General features: G+C 35.3%; 1 protein-coding gene across 1 annotated transcript in view; it reads right to left on the bottom strand.

Moving 5' to 3' along the window:
- The window catches only part of LOC138707801 (uncharacterized), a 180,264-nt gene extending 162,338 nt beyond the window's left edge, over positions 1-17,926 (bottom strand). Inside the window, exons 1-2 of the mRNA XM_069837731.1 lie at positions 16,763-17,926; positions 8,698-10,583 (exon numbers count right to left, since the gene is read on the bottom strand). Of these exons, the coding sequence (XP_069693832.1) occupies positions 8,698-10,583; positions 16,763-17,235 (2,359 nt within the window). The 5' untranslated portion in view covers positions 17,236-17,926. The remainder of the gene's footprint in view (positions 1-8,697; positions 10,584-16,762) is intronic.
- Between the last annotated feature and the right edge of the window lie 3,941 nt (positions 17,927-21,867).

Genomic DNA, 21,867 nt, shown 5'->3' with positions numbered 1-21,867 from the left:
AATAATTGTACTGTTATTTAAGCCTTGATTTTTCTGAACATGCGAGGTGCGAGGCCCTCCTCGCACAAATCCGAACTACACGAGAGGTAGAGTGGTTTCTGTAGCTGCGATGTGCGCAGTCTCTATATTTTGTACACTTCATCCATTTCCTACAAGTAGAGTCTATTCTTGCATATAATTTTCACTGTGATAAGAATAATGGTTTTCGAGTTATTCAAATTAAAAATGTATATATGCAAAATCTGTCTCCTATTACAAAATTTATGTTTCGTGCATAATTCTTTTCAAGAAAAGTCTGATATGGTTATAAAATAACTAAGCATCCATAATTTTACATTCATATTCATAAACAAATAGAAAATTGAAACATAAATATGCAACTTAAAAATATATATTTTTTGTGTCCACTATATATGTTTTATTTTTTTAATTTCTCAAGTATTAGTTCTAAAGAAAATTGTATTGTGTTTCGTTAACCACAGATGTATGACATGCAGTAAAAATTTCATATTCCTAGCGTCAAAATTGTAAGAGCTTTTACACTTTGGACATGACAAAATTCGCTGAAAAATATGTGGGAAAACGGCTTGTAAAATTTGCATGGCATTCAAATTCAAGGTTGTAGCCATTTAAATATGGCTTAATTTTTATGCTTCCAAGCCTCAGAGAGCACTGAAATTTGTTCAACATAAAAATAAGAGATTGCTGATTCACTTATCACAAAAAAATGAAAATGCTATTTTTGACTGAAAAGGACCAATATTTTATCCGTCTCTCCTCTTACTAAGAAGGTTGTCTTTCGGGTGATGTGATTAGTGATGTTGTTATAAAGTTAGCCGTACAAACTTTAATTCACTTAGCAATTATTGTAAATATTACCTAGATGTACAGTAGTGGCAAAAAAACCGGACCGACCCTTGTAGCTGATTTCAGAGCCTTGTTCACTCCAGAGCACGATAGACTGGTAACTAAGACTTTCGTGGTTCGAATCCTGCCTGGGAAGGAAACTTTTTTTTTTCATATTCGAATTTATTCCCAATACTTTTCGATGGCAGCGATATTTTACTAATTAATTAACTTATTATTCTCAGAACATAAATTTTACCAGCAATCGAAAAGTATTGGGAATAAATTTGAATAACGAACAAAATAAAGTTTCCTTCCCAGGCAGGATTCGAACCACGAAAGTCTTAGTTACCAGTCTATCGTGCTCTGGATTGAACAAGGCTCTGAAATCAGCTACAAGGGTCGGTCCGGTTTTTTTTTTTTTGCCATTACTGTACATATGTTTGGACCTCATTGATGTAGAGTGAAGAAAGGAGTACCCTCGGTAACGAATGTATAATACGGCCCAAAATTAAGTAGGTATATCTAAGTTTGCTTACGTTGGATTTACTTTTCAATAAAGAAAAATTATTGGCGCCATTGTATTACTTCATTTGTCGCTGAAGAAAGTTGTGACAGACATAGCCAAAATGGTGCTTAGTATTATAGAAAAAAATTCTCGTAGAACATTATTTTCGTCTCTACACAGATGATCGAGGTGTCAGAACTAGTGTGAAAGCTCTATGCGAACTTCAACAAGAGGACTTTTATAATGATCAATCATCAAAGAATACAATATTACAATTCAAGCGAACTGTGTCAACGTAAAGAAAGAAGTGGAAGAAGAAAAATAGATCAAGCTATAGCACATATCGATAAGGTGTTTTAAAAAATTACAGTCTCTTAAGAACCGTCAGCGACGGGTACACAAGAGAGGAAATCTGAAGGCAACGTGAGTTGAGCGAATTGAATTGGGATCGTTTGCGTACCTCATAAAGGTTTGTCACCGTCTGCAAGCACGTAATTTAAATCAAATTCGTCTGTATTGTAGGCCTATTCGTACTCTTGAAAATTGTCTATCAAAATAAAGATTTTCTTTCCATTGTCTGGATATTCAGTAATCTTCAGGAGCGTTACGAAACCTGGTAAGGAATAATGGACAATTTTTAAAACATGTATACATTACTGGTTGATATTTCTCTCAATTAAATTTAATGTCGTGTTCTTTAGTTTTGGTGCATTTTATTCTGAGCCATAATGTATAGATACGGAATTAAGGGAGGATATACAGATTTGAGTGTAAAAAAAGTCATTTTTTAAGTTATTTTTTATATAAAAATTGTCAGTGAAGGAATTTTTACGATATATACAATATTTTGGTAGATAAGACCATAAACGTGCGAGCGTGCGCTTATTTAGCTCTCCACATATAAGGTATATTTAACGCTCATTTCCCGTAACTTGTATTTTTCAAAACCGTTTTTATGATAACTCGGTAAGTTTTTAAGATACCTCAGTAAAATTTTGCATACAACTGTCCTTCATACTTGTGAACAATATGAACTACAATTATTACTGTAACATTTATAGTTTTTCACCTAAAACATTAAGAATTTAACTTCTCAAAAGAAATTTAAAAAAATAATTTTGTTGTAGAAGTTTCAAAGGTTGTAGTTCATATTATTCATTTGACATTCAGGAATTGATAGAAGAAAGAATGACTTAGAAATATTCATATTTGTGGATATTATCATAAAAACGGCACGTCAGTGAACAAAAACGGCCACTTTCTTTGTTATGATAATTACTCATAATGGTGAAACTTCTAGTATTTTTTTAATTGAATTGAATTTACGGGAGGGGGCACTATGGCCCAGCACTGCGATCTGTTACGGTCTATTCCGCTAACCCTCAAGCTAGGTGCATTCCCAAACTTACACCGGCTGACTACACTAAGGTTCGCTGTGTACCCAGGTGTCGAGCAGGCAACCCCCTCGTCCCTAGGCCAGCCCCTCCGTGCGTCGCCAGCCGGCGATCGGGGAATGCCATGGAATGATGACGAAATGGAGAAATGGTGACGGAATGATATAAATGCCTAATATGGGGAAAACGGGAGAACCCCGAGAAAAAACCCAACTGCCACCTTGTCCGCCACAAGTGTCACTATGGATTTTTCAATGAAAAGTCCCAGACCTGACCGGGACTCGAACTCGGGCCGCCTGCGTGACAGGTCAGAGGTCTGGCCACTTAACCACCGCAAAGTAAACCATTAATAAATCTGAAAATAATCTATAATTGTAGAAGCAGTGAATACTGAGGATAAATTGCAAGGTGAAAGAGTCACTAGTTGAGAGAAACAAAATATTGAATTTCCCTAATTTTTTATTGCTCAAACCTGTATATCCCCTCTTAAAATTTTGAGTAAGCTCTTGTTTTCTGCACATGTGCAGTGTTTTGTAAGTGAAACTTCTACAATAAGGGAGCTCCAAATTTTATTTCCGTAGCTGTAGAAAACATCACATTATTCTAAGGTCGCAAATGGGTTTCGAACTCGTGACCGTGATGGTTGCGCGGTTTTCGCGTCTAGGTCTTACATGCGTGCACAGCACGGCTGACATCGCGTATCAAAGAGAGAAAAGCGTTGAGAGCCGCCGCGCCGCGAAGCTTAATGAGACACAAACGTCTGCACGCACAATCGAACAAGACGTCCACGTCCACGAAGTCGGCCGCCTGTTACTCCGCCAGTAGTTGTGCTTTTTGTGCGCGCAGAGTTAAACAACCCCTATGCTGTCCGCTTTTTTACAGTTGGTTGTAATGCACTCTTCTCCTTCCAGACACACGGCTGAAGTGGTGCGTCAGATTTCACACTTCAGGCTAGTTTCAAAGTTCAAAGCACTAAGGGGGTGAAAAGGGTGCTCATTAATACACAAAATACCATAGAGGAAGATACAGGTCCAAGGACATGATTTCTTATACTCCTCATTAACTCAGGAACGCTTTGCGGGTTCCAGTTGGACCGCAATATTACAATCACCATAACCATTAAAAATGAGTCTTAGACCAAAGGCCTGATAGAAGCATGAAGTGATAACAGTTGTTTATGCAACTAGTGAGATAAATACATGATTATCGCTCGAGTGATTTTTGAAGAACGAGGCGTTAGCAAAGTTCTCTTGTTCTTTTATTTCAAAAGAGCAATAATAATGCACATCCCACTAGTTGCTTATAGAATTTCATCAACCTTCGTTTACTAATGTTTATATATTATATAGCGAATTATAACAATTATTTTTCAAACAAAATTATCATTCAATGTGTGTGTGTCCTCTGATTGAGGTTCTGGCTGATATGTAGACTATATTTATCAGGCAGTGCATCTCACTTGACGACATGTCAGAGGAAGAACAATAAATTTTTTGTATGCATCTGAAATCTGACTAATGTAATATGTAGTAGTCAGCGATGTATGCAATGGAGGGGGAAAGGAACTGGCCACCCTATCCCATTATCTCCTGGCCTAGTTGCCTCATAAGTGGTGCCTTCTTGGTATCACTTGTGAGGTTCAGATTTGTCTTCGGACAGTTGACTAAACAACAACAACAATGTGTGTCTGTGTCCTTATGTTTCTGTCTGTGTTTATATGCGTGTCTCTTTGTGTTTGTGTGTGTGTTTTTTTTGTATACGTGTATATATTTGTGTCTGTGTGTATGCGTGTGTCTGTGTGTTTGTGTGTGTGTTTTTTTGTATATGTGTATATATTTGTGTCTGTGTATATGTGTGTCTGTTTTTATGTATATGTGTATATGTTTGTTCCTTTCAATCTGTAGGGTTATTTCACTTCCACCGTGTACCCACCTAGTTGTGTGGAGAATTAATTACTTAAGGGGATACTCTGGTTTTAAAAATTGATTTTTGGGCATTTTTATTTTAGATTTCGTGTCTTTGTTATGTATTCTGTAGATGTACGAAAGGATTCAATCGAATTCGAGTTGTAAATGTGTTAAAAATGAGATTTCATAAATGCCTGCTACTTTCATGCACAGATGTAGTAGAAAATTTGAACTCAATTATCCACACTTTTTTAAAACATAAGTTTGACCCCTGATTTTTAAAGCAAATATCACCCAATTTTCGTCAAAAGTTCACAGATTACCTGTCTTATGTATGTCAATGACTGCTGGTGTCAGTTTTGTCCAATTTAAATAATATCAGATTTACTATTTTTTAATTTCCAAATTTAAGTACAATTAAAAATATAAAAATTGAAAATTAACTATTTATACAATAATGCAACTTGGTATTTGGAAAAGTTAATAACTAGAACTATTTACCTGACCTTACTTTACATTTCCAGAGCATATAAATGTCAGTTAATATTCTTTACAAAATTAAAAAAAAAAGTAATTTTTCTAAACCAGTGATGTCAAAGCAAGCGCATTTTTCTGACCTTGATGTCGTGCGCAAGTATCAAGCGTTAAGTATGGAAAGGGGAAGGGTTGTGTATATGAATAAGCAGCCTGTTGGATTAAGAAAACAATGGTGCACAAACTTCAGACGGAACGTGATATTTTATGTCGTTATTTTTATATGGCTTCTTTCTGTTTGATATTATCTATATTGTCTGTAAAACAAAAGTACTAATACCAATTTCTTAATATTGCAGTTGTGGTTTAAATGTTAATAACATAATAAAGAGTTAAGAAGGAATATTCACATACAGTAAGTTCCATAATAGTACAACTATACTGTACTAAATGAATGAAACACATCATTCATAAAGAAAGTGATATTCCAAAAAAAAAGAGATTGAGTATGACATGATAAGTTGGAATTATTGATGATACCTTTAGCCTTATAAAAGTAATCAATAAACCAATCAAAACCATATTACAGTACAAAGTAAAGTTACCTAGGTGTTGTATATGTTAAGTGTAACTAATATTCCATAACAAAACCCTTATCGCATTATGCTTTCAAGGTGATATTGGTGAGCAACTTCATGTCATCAGAATATTAAATTATTTTCTCGAAATGTGCTAAAACTATAGAGCTGACATTTCTACAAAACATGGGCACGTATTTTTTGCTTATTATGTATAAGTAGTTGCTTTGTTAATTCATTTCCTTACAAACAATTTCCATGCGAATATTTTCAAAATTTTTAATACACTATCTTCAGTAATACGTATTTACGGTATATTAGATTTACGAAAACATTCTGTAAGACTACTAAATAAATAAGCCTATATCCGAAAATTTCACTCTTCTATAAAAAAAGTTGAACGGCTGAAGGGATCATCGTGCTAACCACGCGATACCTCCATTAAGGTTGGATGACCGTCCATCTCTGCTTCGGCATGTGGGCGTGAGGCCAGCAGTCGGCTGGTCGGTCTAGGCCCTTCACGGACTGTAGCGCCACGGAATATTATTATTATTATTATTATTATTATTATAAAAAAGTTGAGAAAATATTTCTTTTGAATAAAAAAAATCGAACTTGTGAAAAATGAACATTAAAATTAAAACTTACATTCTTATAATGCACTTATACTTCTCAGACAAATCTAAAAATTAACATGGATACAGTTTTAATAAGTTCTCTTCCCTTTATCCATTGAATCGGTGCTGGCCATCCCTGAATATAGCTCGACCAAGTGGCATATACTACCTCTTTCGTATGTCTCTTTCCTTTCCGCTGTCAAGCGCTCAGGCTCTCCTGGGCTCTAAAGCGCGCGCTTGCTTCTATGGGCATCAATTGACATGACTGTTCTAAACGTTTCACCATAGAAACTCGAAACTTGGTAGTCTTACTTCTCAATATACATACTTTAAACGTGTGCTTAAAACCTCATTAAAATTGGCATAGTAGGAAAGAAAATTACAAAATTCATAGTATATTCCCATAAACTTTAGTGTTTATAAATGGAGTTACATATCTCAGGAATGCATTTTGTGTGTAAACCAGAGAACGAAAATGCGTCTCAAATTCGGGTGCATATTTAAAAATTAATTCTTGTATGTATTGAATGATAAATCACGATGTACTTAGTACAAATGCCGAAAGGCAACAGAAAGGAGCATGGGGAACATGGAGATAAGAGTTCCATGATTTGATGACCTCGACACTAGAATGAGGTAGTGTGGTCTAAACTAGGTTCCGACAGTCTTTCATCCCAGGAAATAACCGGTATTCAATTTGGTAAGAGTTTGAATGGACCCTGTACCCTCGGCCGTTCTGGAAGTTTTGGCAACGAGAAAAATTTCACCACCGCCAGGGATTGAACCCGGGACATCCTAATTAGTAAATGTTATTCATAATATGATAGTCTGATTTTTTCGAAACGCGTTAAATGTCTATTCTTGTTTTATGCAATGGGCTTGCTTATTATCCACGGTTTTTAAAACGTCCACATTTCTATATGTTATCACATATTTCTATGACAACATTCGCTTCTTTACGTTCTGCATCTTACTTCTAGCTCCCTCCACATGCACTGTACGTAAGCCATACTCAACCCCATCCTCTGAAGAATGTAAGGTCTTAGAAAAATGTTTTGTCGCACAGATACTTTGTAAGTTCTAGAAAGGAGGCAGTGCGCATGATCAGAGAACGAGCGACCTGGTTCACAAGAGAAGGACTAGTTGAGGTAATAAAATTAGTTTTGTTTCGTTGTATGTCTGATCATGCGCACTGCCTCCTTTCAGAAACTTATGAAGTATCTGTGCGACGAAACCTTTTTCTGAGACTGTACGTCCTAGAAGCAGGTAGCTTTAGAGATTAACTAAATTTATCACTGAACATCAACCTATAACAATTGCGTGTCGTAATTTCTGTAATAGAGTTCCTCCTAAATGAATTTGCTGGTACAAAAGAGAAATTAAAGGATTGATAATTTGGTTTCTGAAATCAAATGCAAAAATAGACATAAGCATAGAGGGTGCAGGTGATGTAACTGTGCAGTTTAAAGGTGACAATTATAGACTACACTAAAATATAAAAAAATCGTTTTGTAATTAAGTGCTTGATTAATTAGGAAACTGGACTGATAATCTGCGTAGCTTGGCAACAGCGCATCGCTGGCTCACCTACTAATACATACACGCGCTCGGCCTGAAGAGCAGCGTTCTTTCCCTTTAATTACTGCAGTAAGAATGCCAGATTTCCTAATGGCAGGAAATAACGATACGTGTTAATAATTTTATTTAATTTGCAAGAAAACCGTCCATTTCTATTCCTCTAATGAAAAGAGCAAAAATTTGAATTGTACGGATAGTACTTATCGAGTAAAATTGTGTTAACCTTTAAGGGAAAATTATTTTTCTGAGAAAACTATTCATTTGGGAATAATATGACTTAGAATTTTTTGTTGTACGCCATTCAAGAAATAAATTGTTAAAATGTGCACAGCTATGTTACTTCTACGCTGTGTAAACATCATTTTTTCTAAATCTTACAGTAAAGGCACTCAATGCTTTTTCACGCTGTATAAAAAAGTACAGGCCTGAAGGCCCACAGAATAGCGGATTAAGTCTCCCACCTATACAGAAAATCTTAATTAATGTCAGCTTTGTTGTCAGTCGTACATGCCCACCGAATTTACCGCCAAGTAAATACTCCTGGTAGGCTCTACTGATTACTGTTGAATGCTGAGTGACTCCCAGGGCCGTAGTGCGGCCAGAAGAATGAGATAAATGAAGAAAGCCGATTACCTGATCGGGAATCGAGCCCGCAACATTCCGGCTCAGTGTTAAGCCTTAACCACGATGCTACCGTGCGCCCTTTCACACTATGAAATGTACAAAATAATTTTTCGAAAAAATAATAATAAGTCGACAATCAAGGAATTATTCAAAACCATAAAATACACTCACCTACTGCTTGGCCAATTTCCTCAAAAAGCTGCGGTGACTCCATAACCATTCCTCCACTCATCTGTTTGTAACAACTTTGAGCACTCACACTGCACTGATGTTGAGAACTTGGAAATTGTTTAGAATCGGGTAAATTTCCTGATTTGAAAACGCTTGATGGAAAATTAAACTGCTTATTTAGACTCATTTTGGAGTCACCTGACTCTGATCTTCGTACATTCGCTAATGCTTCCGAGCTTGAAAGCAATGTAGACTTTGGATTTCTCTGTTGTTGCTTACTGTTGTCGGTAATTTCACTTTGCTTCATCATTAAGTCCAGCTTCTCAAGCAACTTAGACTGGTTCTCTATCCCCAATTTCACTTGCACTATATCTGGCATGAGACTCTGGAATCTGGTTCTCGAGGATGTAGGATCTATTTCAGTCTCAATTTTGGGTTCGATCATGGACTCGATTTGCTCGAGTGTTTCCTTCTGAGTTTTAGATACCTGCTTTTTGAACTGTGGTCTGGGTGTGAAATTAAATGAATTCTGGTACTGCTGATTGACGACTCTTACAGCTTCACATGGGGGCTCGACTGAAAACTCTTCATATTTATCGTTTGGTAATTTGTTCGCTTGAGAGTAAGGATTTTGCTGTTGTGTTATATTTGAAGCCACCGGAGCTATTGTTTCTTGTAAATTAATTTCACTTTGGCTATTTGAGACTTCTGTTGAAATATCTTTTAATTTAATTTGGTTACTCATTCTATGGGCTTGAGAAATAAGTGACTCCGTGTCGGTGGTTCTTGAACTACATTGGCTAGGTCTTATTTCCTCCGAAGTGCGTATCAATGGTTCCAAAATCTGATGACTACGCTTTGTTCTCCCGGGAGCTTTAATCTTTTCAATTTGCGAGAAATTTCTTGAACTTTCTTGAATATTATGGCATTTGCTTTGCGAAATGGACACGTATATCTTGTCATTTGTATCTATGTGCCCACTCGAGCAATCTGTTGGGTTTTCAGTATTTTGTGTTGATAAATATGAGTATGGTTTAATTAAGTCCTTTATTCTCATGCTTTTGTTCTGTTCTAGTATTTCTGTTGCTGGAGAATTTGATATTTTTTTGTTCTGATATTTATTTCCTGCAAACAGTTCGCTTTCTTGAATTTTAATCCACCCTTCAATTGCATCAATTTTATCCTGTTTGGATGATTCTGCAGGATTACCGAATTCTCTGATATCTATATTTCTATTAGGTTCAGAAGTTAATTGTGAGTATTGGGATGCTGCACACGTTTCTTCAATGGAACCTTCAATGATTGTTTGCATTTTTGTAACATTTTGACTATCGCGTCGTTCTTCTCTTCTTCTTTCACTAGTTAATCTTTGGCTTATAGTTTGAGGCGTATGCTCTATTTTAGGTAAAAAGTTACGATTAACTTGACTTTCCTCTTTTCCCGAACTCATTTTTACGAACTTCTCACTATAAGGGTTTTGCAAATCAGTTACATGTTGAGCACATACAATCGCATCATTTAACGCAGTTTCTATGTCTGTGGAACTTGTATGTAAATTGGAAGAGAGCTTCTGTGCGTTATATTCGGAAAGTTTCAGTGTTTTATTTTGACTCTCTTTCTGTATCCTGTGGTGAATTTGTGAAGACATGTCATCGCTGAATTTCCGGAAACTATGTTCAATTTGTTGCTTGTCACACTTTTCTTCGACGCCGTCTTCATCCTGCCCAAAATCTCTTTGAAGTGGATGTTGACTTTGCTGCTTTTTTCGTACTGGTTTAAAGTAATTTTGTTTAGTAACAACAACGAAGCCACTCACTTCTTCTAACTTCTTTCTTGGTTGTTGTCTAGTCCCAATCGATGGCAAGGAGCACGTGGAGACCGTAGAACTGAAACAGTAATGATTTGTATTAATTATTATTTCTTAAGTTACTGTAACAACGCACATTACCATCTTGAAATTCAGTACTCTATTTTCATTTCTTAGTGATAACTTAAAAAACGAACCATCACAAAAGTGTGTATTTTGAATTCCTGAGAGATTCTTAAAAATTGTAATAAATAAAGTGGTTCTGACTATGTCTGTTTTTTTTCTGCCATTCTTACTCCGAATTAGCACAAGGTCATAATGATATTGAATACACAATGAAGAGAAAATTATGACAAGAATATGAAAACGAATCTCAAACTGTAAATATAAAGAAAACCAAATATACCTGTATTGGAGGATTAGTAGAGCCATTGAAATTTGAAAGTGGAAAAGTAATAGTACATTTTACAGGACACAATTAATTAGGCATCAATAGATAAATTCGTAAACAATCGAGCAGAAATTTAAAATATAATTACCCAAGCTAGAAAAGCCACAAGTGCCTTAAATGCTGTTTGGTGAAGTGAAAACATAACAAAGAATAGAAACTTACACATTCATAAAACTATTATTATGCATTTATTTTAATTGGTCAGATAATCTTTTAAGAGGATCAGCAAGAATATCAAGGCCAGAAAAAATTAAAAACGAAATTATAAAAGGAATTATGAAAGTAAAAGATAATCTGGATTATTCTGACTTTATTGAGCAAACTTTTGCGTTGTTTTCGATATGTTAATCGAATTAGATGCGCTGGTTTTAAAATTAATATTTCCAGATATTGAAAAGACTTGAAGAGTCCACTGCAAGAATGATGGATGTTATTTGGAATACATTTTGCAGGAGAAGCAATTGAAAGTTTGAAATGCTTAGCGCTCAAAGCTTAAATGTGATTTTCCGATCATTACTGTACAATGACTATCAGTGTTAATGCCATATAACTGTCTATGTACATTATATATGTCTTAAGCTATGCATTGACAGTCTTGGTTCATTTTCGACAAGAAAGTGACATCCATCATTCTTACAGTAGACTCTTCACTTCGTAATATACTTCTGTTGAGCTCGAAGTCTGATGAAGAAAATCAAGTTATTGCTGCTAAAATTACAAGAAAAGAAGTAATTTCTATTTCAAAAATACCTTCTTATAATTATAAATATTAAATATAGTTTCATCTACCAAAATTTAATGTCCAAGCAATAGCCATTAATAATCAAAAAATACAATGCAAATTTTAACTTTATTAGCTTGGTGATTTTCCAAAGCAATATATTGCAGACAATCAACTATGTGTCCAATAATCTTCAGTCCAAAAATATGGTATTATCAAAAGCAGTATAACTTTTACAGTGGTGCTTTGAAGAACTAAAGATGGAGACAAGTATAATAGAAAATTTTTGATCAATTCAGCCTATATTTCTTCATTCTCAATATAAGAATGTGCGACGTTACTATGACGAATTCTCAGAAGACGAAATGTTAAGAGAGATCCTGAAAATTTATTGCGAGTTAATACGTTATTTTACGTGTAGGATGTGATTACGAGTCAAATGTAATATCATTTCAATGGTCCGTGTGAAGTAACGTCAAACTTTTGTTTTCTGGAACAAAATTAGTTGACATCGATCGGCTGAAGAATTCGCAGATATGTACAGGATTTTTCTTTGCCAATTCCGTGAGAGATGTTTAATACGCGATCGGCACATAGTAATGAGTATAGTCCGAAGATTTAGCCCCAGTATTGCACGTAACGTGGTGGATGGAGCAGCATTACGTTTGTTTACTGCTGCGCCGTGCATCAGATAGGTACAGTCAACTCACAACACTTATGCAGTAGGATCTGTTAAGCTGCAGGCAATTCGGTCAGTCTCGTAGGATTTGCCCGTGCGAATTAATATGATTAACCAAAACTTCTTAGTTATTTCTGAAACTATCACTATTTTAAAATCACCACAGTTGCCAATGACTGAAGCTCTAAAAACAAGTGAACAATATTTCACATGTTTTTAATGGGTTACGTAACGGACAAATTGTCACAAATCTAAAACATGAATTTATTACTTAGGTAATCGAGAACAATAAAATTGTCGGAATGCAGCAATATCGGCTATAATATAAGACAATATGTTCACTGGTTCCACAGGCACCAATTTAACTTGTGTGAAAGTGATATTTGTCACTTTAGATATGCTCCTAGACGGCCCTGTGATGTAGAACACTACATTCCACGATACAAACCCTGTTTGAGTCAACGTCGCAGAAATTTTTCCTTCGAAACATTGAGAATATACCCTACATCGTAAGTCACTGCAATACGGATTATAGAGAAAAACAGGACTTTGCTACAGTCTCGCTATTGGAAGAGGTTATAGGTTAAACAATCTTGAAAAGAATCCAATGGTGTGAGGTGTAGGCCTATATTATAACGTAAATGTATATGGAATTGAAGATGTAGACAGTTGTAAGTTGTAAATAATGTAATTACTACGTTTATATTCCATCTATGCACTGTACGTACGTTCTTTGAACAAAATAATGATTGGTCTCCAGAAAATTGAGAGAATATAATAACATATTACTCTTCGTTTATACGGGTTGTAAGGAGTTTAAGTGCCGTCCTTTTCACAGTCGTCGGGGACGGTCTACAGGATAAAAAAATTTCCATACAACAAAGGGTCAAAACTTGATAGTCTTCCCAGAAAAAAGTATATATTTCTTCTCTTATTTTATTCACGTTATACTGCTTATATCGTTAGTAAAATTACGAACACAATTACATCAGTAGGTATATCTAGCAAAGAGTTAATATTAGTTTAAATACATTTTTGTGTGTTCTATTACGTTTTCGTAAAATTAAATAAAACTGCATGCTTAAATTTGTTAATATTCTGGCGTGAGAGACGTGGCAACGTTTTCAGCAGGCAGTACTCTGCACAGACGTACATACGTACATGTCAGCTGAGTTCAAGCTCCCTGGCCACAGGTCTACTGCCGAACGGATGACAGTTCGGTACCAGATATTCGATAAACAACTTCCAATGTCATTCATGGTTTAGGAATATCATATGTTATTAACAGGCTTCAAGACTTTGGACCCAATAGAGTAGTTCAGTGGGAAATCCACGTAACGGCGTACTGAGTATAGTGGTAAAGCGTACAGTGGGTGGGGGTAATGTAGAATGGATGCGAACAAATACATAAAGAAAAACGCTCTGGATCTGAAGGTTCTGACGAATAATTTGGTTTTCATACATACCCATTGTCAAACTGTGTCTGAAACTATTACACGGTTAGAAAAGTCAGAGCAAGAGATGCCGGAAGCCCTCAAATTAACAGAGAATTAATGAGACACCAAGTACACCGATTACTGAACGTGTAAAACAGAAGTAGAAATCAATTTTATGTAAAAATAACGGATATGGAACATTGTGTAACATAAACAGCAAATTAGTGGACATAGTCACTCGAGAATAAAGGACTGTCTCCTAGAGGCTGCAATGATGTTAGGTGTTTTCGTTTTGCTCCTATCACGTCATGCGACATAAAGCGCAGCTTTTTAACAGTACAAACTTTGTTTGGCAGATAACCGAAAAAGATTTGCATTTGAGACGCTGAGAATGTATCTTGAAGTACACTGCAATTCGGTACTGTCACCGCACTTCCTAAAGACGACCAATAGAATAAATTAAGAAATTATAATTACTACGTGTTTATTTCCATCATTAACACTGTGTATAATTAAACACAAATGCTTATAAAAGACAGGAGAATAAATGCTTTTCATATTCTCTTGACATTGTCATTGTGTTATTTATATTTACTTTCAGAATGTACATACTGTACGTGTGTGTTTCCCCATACTACCGCAACGTTGTTACCTCAACACATCTCTACATTTCACTACCTGCAGCGAGACAACAACCTATAGTACATGCACAGTAAACTTATTGTATCGGATCCAAAGTCTCGAATTCTGGTTATTAATTTATGGAGAAAGTCCCCTTAATTCAATGAGGCAAGAAGATGTATCGTCAATGTTTTCCGCAACGAAGGTTACCTAATCGGCGAATTGTGTAGCGGTTTCTTAACGATTATTAGAAACTAGGAGTCTCTTACCTCGTTTCAAAAATCACACAACCAGAAATTTGTTTAAAAATGGCACTGCTTTATGGAAGCGGGAGAGATTAAAATCACAATCTACTATATACAGTCACGAAGCTTGAGTTTTGAGGGTGCTAGAAACAATAGACTGTGACGGTACTATTTTGCATTGCCTGTAATGAGGCGATATTAGCGATCCTAGTGGTGAGCAACTACCTAATGTTTGCATATTTACTACGTATTGAGCTTCGCGACTGTATATACTAGACTGTGTTAAAATGTTGCATTAAAGAAAAGTTTGTGTGATTTTGTGCAGTAAACCATTATTGTTTATTTTTTAGACGTACAATAAAAAGTGGACCAATATTGCTAATATTGTTAAATAAAATGGAAATTTACCATAAAGTTCTACTAATGAGATTGAAAGTTAGTATTTGCTGTTCGCTTTATATAAGCAACGATCCGCTCCTGCATTAGAACAAAGCATCTGTTTTGTACTGGTATGTCTATTTCAGCTTGAGCTGTACTTGTAAACTCCCTCCTCCCCATCCCAGCAACGTTGCCAAACGCCTAATATTGTAAACTTTAATAATTAGTTAAATATTGCAATTAGAAAAAAATTATGAGGACATATTTTCTTCCTTATGACATAAACAATTATCAATTAAAATAATGGCACTTATACCCCTTACACCCTGTATACTTTAAATGTTAGTTCACTTATGCAACCGCTTACTGTTTGTATGTTCTCTGTACGACATTATGCTCATTAACATTGTTTAGTACCAGTACACTGCCTTCATTATATTTATTACCAGAACGCTGCCTTCATTAATCATGATATTACGCACGGACAAATCTTATTAGACTGATCGGGTTGCCTGGCGATTGAGGTACGAATGTTGTGGGTTGACTGTACGAACCTGATGCACACGCAGCAGTAAAAAAAAAAAAAAAGTAATGCTACCCCATCTACCACGTTGCGGACTGGATTGGGGCTAAACCTTCGGACTCTAATAATGTCTCAAAAATGGCAATAATTATCAATGAAGTAGCCTCTCTTCTCACTTGTTTTCTGGAAGTTCGCACAGCTTTAATTGTTTCTGATCATTTCTGTTACGTTTGCCAGAGCGTAGAATTCATTTTCAAAACTTAAAATAGTAAGAATCTATCTGAGAAGCATCTTGGGTCAGGAAAGATTGAAAGGTTTAGCAACTGTGTCCATCAAGTAGTCTCTGGCTGGAGAGCTGGTAATATAAAACTGTCGTATTCAAGGCAAGAAGGAACGAGTTTTAAAGTATGAAATTGTTGAAAATTTGTCAAATAATTTATGAATGCTTTTCTTTGTATATAAATTGTAGTCTATTTAGGGATTCGTATTTCTGTTATGTGATAAAGAAATTATAAATATTATAAGACGTGTAATGGTGTCACTTTGTAAAACTCAAAAGTTGTTGTGGAACCAACATAAACTTTTCCATAAGCCTCCAAGCTCCTAGTTACGCCTTTGCTGTGACACTTTAAAATAATCGCAATTTTATATATTAGACCTACATATAGGGTATTAAAAGCATTGTATATTTTGAGAGGTGGTAGTGTTCATGAAAGCAAGGAAATGAAGTCTAATAAACCTGGATCCTAGAAATAATATCTTCCGAGATATGGGTACTTGTTCTTCAACAACATAGGATATACTAAATGTAATTTCCATGCATTGTAATGCATCCTTCTGCCCTATATCTTAGGGACTTACACCTTGTTACCCCTTTGTTTTCTGCCACATCAATTTAGGATCCAACGTAATACCTACTGTAGAAGTTCAATATTATGTTGAGAATTATCATTAAGATTTTATTTTAATGAAAATAAAATCTGTCGAGTTTTTGTGGACTTAAAAGATAAAAAACTTTTACTTGAAACAATTTAGAAGCTTCATCTGTAGATTCGGTTAATTCGAATTAATAAATTAAATCAAGTATCTGGGCTTCAGTGTGCCACTGATTACATGTGACTATAATGAATAAAAGGCGGGAAAATATTGGCAGGAGAATTTCAAATACTCGGACACTGTAACATGTATTTAACTGGCCGCTCACCCCATCTTGTCCGAAGAAGCGGCAGAGTCCGGCAGGCGAGTCCTGACCTCCACGCGCGAGGACACTGTGACCTCGACGGGCAGCGCTGCTTCGGTGACGCTGCGGTCGCTGCTGGACTCGCTGCTGATGGGTCGCTTGCACCTTCCCGCACCCGTGCCGGCGCCCGAGTCTGTCGAGGTTAGGGACGATTCGGACAATCGCTGCGCACGTTGGCAGCCTTGCGCGGACGCCAATGTTGCGCCTTTATGAGTATCCGAACTTTTGTGTTTTGGCACTTGTTGCGGAATTTTTGGCAATGTATTTGTCGGATTTTGGAATGTTGACATGAAATAATGTTTAATTTCTTCGGGCTCCAGGTGCATTCCTGAAGCGGACGATAATGTCTTGCTATCACTCGGCGTAAATTTAGCACTTTCTTCATGTTCCCGTGTCCTGTGCTGCTTACCACGTTTACCATCCATTTTTGTGTTCATGTGCTCCTAAAACAGTTGTTTACCACACCATTTGTTTCACTTCTACTCACGAAATTTCATTCACATCTGCTGTATAGAACTTGAAAATAACTTCAGTTGTAGTTAAAATATTTATACCGTATTATTTTGTTAAACTGATAAAAATACACACGGCACATTGATACTGCTGTCTATGTCACTTAACAAAAATGTCACATTTTTTGTTACTTACAATTTAAGAAAACAAAAATAAGCCTACTCATTCATACATATGTATACACTGAAATATGTATTTATAAAATTATTTCTTAATCTTTAAGTGTTATAAAATAATCTGAAGTCGAAACTTTTCTGACTAAAATAAACACACGATTTTCTTTTATAACACAGCTTTCCTTCGAATAAATCCATACTTTCTTCACGGGAGATTTACAAAGCGCAAAACATCGATATTTCTGTCTAGGCCTATATGAAAAGAAAGTTCTCATGTAATACATTTTCCATTCTAAATCTGGTAGTGTCGCTTCAAGTTCTTATTATAAGCATATATGACTCACTGCATTTATAGCCTGTCTTCATCCACTCACTAGTAAACTATTGCATTCTAAATGCGTCACTTTTCACTTTCTCAAGAACCGAATATAAATTGTTTCAGTTAAAGGTGAAATGACATAAAACGACGACATACTGAAGAGCCTATGAGGCCTGCCCCGACACTGGGCAAACAGTACTGATAATGTGACGTTAATTTCAGTTGCCTAGAGTAAAGATAGTTCCCCTTCCTAACATCCTTTTGGCTGAACCTGCCAAAATATTCTCCATTGCCTTTGGATACAAAAGCAATATGTAAAACAAAGAAGATTTTTTAAACTCGAGTATTCAGAATGACTTTAATATCTCTGCATATTGAGAAACGATTGATTTATGAACATTTGTTTGCTGTAAATAATTATAGTTTCTCCTTCTCCTTGATCATGTCACGAACTGCGGAAAATGTCACATTTCATGTATAAATTAAAGAACTACATTCTTCTTTATCGAATTGCTTGCTAAAGACTTATTGAGGTGCTATACTTAGAGTAATAATAATAATAATAATAATAATAATAATAACAACAACATTAATAATAATAATATTATTATTATTATTATTATTAATATTATTATTGTTAATAATAATACTATTATTATTGTTAATATTATTATTATTATTATTATTATTACTGTTATTTCATCTTTCTCTCTTTCTTTTTACTTGTATTTGCATTTAAGTTATTTGTGCTATTTAGTGTTTCCCTTATGATCCTGTTGATCGTCTATTGCAATTTAATGCTTTATTTTTCATTATTTACGATCACTGTTTGTATTTGTTGTGTGTATAATATGTTCTATCCGTTGGGGTTGAAGAAAAGGCCCTATGGCTTTAATCCTGTCAAATTAAATAAGTAACTAAATACTAAAGAAGTAAATAAATAAATGAGCAAGAAAAGAAATGAAAAAGTAAATAAATAAATAAACTTGAAATTGTCAACATCTGTAACAGAAGACAAGTAATCATTTCCAATATGGATTTCTAGGGTTTGTTCACCAACATAACGCCATAGAATACTAGTAGCATCTGAACTGAAGGACTGTTGAATAGACTTAAATTATTAACCATTCGACCACATTATTCATTATGCTTTTCATAAGTGTGGGGAAAATATTTAAAATTTATCATTAATGAAATTTAATTCATTTTTATTGTGTAATTGAAGTTTATTAAACTTGTATTTACTCACATTACCTCATTCAGCCTTGGTGTGTGCAACAGACAGGACCCATATAATGTAAGGCTCAGACAGTAATAAAACACCTTCAAGCAATAATGATTGTCATTTGTGATTGTAATGTTAATTTTATAATTTCAGGTGTTGCCGCTTTCTTGCTGATCTCTCGGCATTGGAGTCCCTCTACTTATCTGTCCAATATCAGGTTTACAAGAGTCCACATATGAAATTGGACTAAGCCCCTTCTAGAGTCATTGGGGACTTAAAGTATGTATTTTATTAATGTAATTATGGTTTCATTTATTATTTCCTTGCTTATATACTTATGTGTCTATTTCTTAAAAATACCTACAATTCTTTAATATTGTATTGCTTAGTTGTGAGCTTTCTTTCCAAAATCAAATATTTTTAAATATTGCATGGTGTATATAAAAAAAATTAACTATACACGTAAAATTTGTAGCTAGACTAGAGCAATGACTATAAAAATTCACATCTTGATCACATAAATAGCTAAGAATAAATAAAGCTGGGACTTTTATTTGTCTATTTCTAACAAAATTTCGTAATTTATTAAAATATGGAATTTTTTATACATTAAATTTTGCATAAAATAAGACCACAACTACTTTTTGTATAGATTTATTTCTACATTCATTTTTTCGTGTCTATTCATTTGCTTCAACATTATTTCAATACAATTATTCATCATTGATGCAATAACATAATTACGATAAAAATAGTAAGAAAGGAGACAATTTTGTACATCAAATATATGAGTTGCAAAGGCAAGACATAATGTTACAAAATTCGATGAATCAGTAATTTATAAAGAGATTTTTAGGCCTTAGCTATAGGTAGGCCTATATTACTTTCGAGCTATTTAAGTGATACTTTGAAATTTAACACAACTTTGCAGTAGAAATTCGTATCCATTTTTAATCATCCTCTTGAGGCTGCTCACCTTTTCCACTTATCTTTCAAGACTCTGGAATTCATAATACTTTTAGCGAAGACGGTGCATCGTTAGCCGAACAGCTTTTCATGCTGGTAACCTGGGTTAAAATTCCCGGCGGGTCCAATTTGTGGTGGACAAAGGCTTTCGCGAAGTACTCCCGCTTCCCCTACTGGCATTTCACCATTGCTTCACCAAATATCATCGTTTTGCTATGCTATGTAATTGGCTTCCATTGGTGCACCAAGAGCAAAGCCTACGACGGCTAAAAGAATTACAGCTTTGGCGCGTCGCCCACACATGGAGACGTTTAAGCCTTGGTTTTTCTGAACCGACGCATGCGAGTTGCGAGGTGCGAGGCCCGCCTCGTACAAATCCGGATTATACGAGAGAAAGTGAGTGGTTTCTATAACTGCGAAGTACGCAGACCTCGCATCTCGCAGTTATAAAAACCACTCACTATCTCTCGTGTAGTCCGGATTTGTGCGAGGCGGGCCTCGCACCTCGCAACTCGCATGCGTCAGTTCAGAAAAACCAAGGCTTTAGATGAATGGTGTACAGTAAATCAAGTACCCGCCATTGGATAGAATATTGTTCAACAGAAAATAAATTAGTAACACAGTCAGATTGAGACTCTCTATTATTATTACTATTATTATTATTATTATTATTATTATTATTATTATTATTATTATTAGTAGTAGTAGTAGTAGTAGTAGTAGTAGTAGTAGTAGTAGCAGTAGTAGTAGTAGCAGCAGTAGCAGTAGCAGTAGTAAGATTGCTGATGTTACGCATTCTGTCTCCACGTTAGAGCAAACTTCAGGTGTGATTCAGGTTATACCTGTGAGGATTGACGCGTAAATCTTCATTGCTAACCTTTAGCGAAAGCGGAAACTTCTCTTTTTCCTCTTGAACACTTATTTACCTCAGTAATCCTGTTATTATTACGTTTGCTATTACAGAAAATTTTGCGGGATTCAATCACGGTCAAGAAAGTTATAAATTCTTAGTACAGCTTACTTTAAAGGATAAATAAATTTGAGGGACCTATGTCGTACATTTACGAGGTGTAAAATATAGTTGTCCCTGAATGAGAAGACTGGAGACAAAATTTTCCTCTACCAGGTAAATAAATGAACTCACCTAGTCATCAATCTCGCCCGTTGCCCTATTATCAGGGTAATAAAGTTTAATTTACAAGTGCTTCAACCTAACAAAAAATAAACTTTATTACAATAGCCTAATTGCAGACGTGCAGAGTACAGGATGGTTTATTTACTATGCCAGGTAGCGCTATTACCAATCAACCAATGTTTACTTATGATTTACTTTCACATGATCTGTTGCAATGTAATAAATATTGATATTCGATCTTGCTTCAAGTCTATGTAGAGATTTTCTGGACATAATTTATATTTTCACGGACACGTGGAGCTCCTACAGTGGAGCAGCGAAATTCGTATTGAGACAAATGGGAACAGGCTTGGAGCTCACATATTCTGTTTTTCTCAGTTCCGAACGCTTTTTCGCGTACCTTTTAATGCCTTTCCTCCCAATGCATCCTCATTCATTCATTCATTCATTCATTCATTCATTCATTCATTCATTCATTCATTCATTCGGTCTTACTCCAAATGTTAAGTCATTAGGGCACGGAAATTTCATCTAAAGCTATAGGAATATAGGACATAACGTTGATAATGGAAAGTCATCCTAGTTCTAAGGAGAACTGGAATCAAAAATCGCCGCTTTAACTGAGCTTCATATCTGCACCTTAGTCGCTGAATATGCCACGACTGTCAAATGTTTAAATTGCCATTGCAAAAGTTACTCTAATACATGACACAAGTGGTGTTATAAATGGAAAAATCTCATACCACATCATTTAGTAGGCCCGTCACTAAACATTGTTCCAGATTTTCAAGTAGT

Source organism: Periplaneta americana, chromosome 10 (assembly GCF_040183065.1).
Source record: "Periplaneta americana isolate PAMFEO1 chromosome 10, P.americana_PAMFEO1_priV1, whole genome shotgun sequence".
Classification (NCBI taxonomy): Eukaryota; Metazoa; Arthropoda; class Insecta; order Blattodea; family Blattidae; genus Periplaneta; species Periplaneta americana.
The sequence above is the reverse complement of the archived record's forward strand: the minus strand, read 5'-3'. Positions and strand labels throughout refer to the sequence as shown.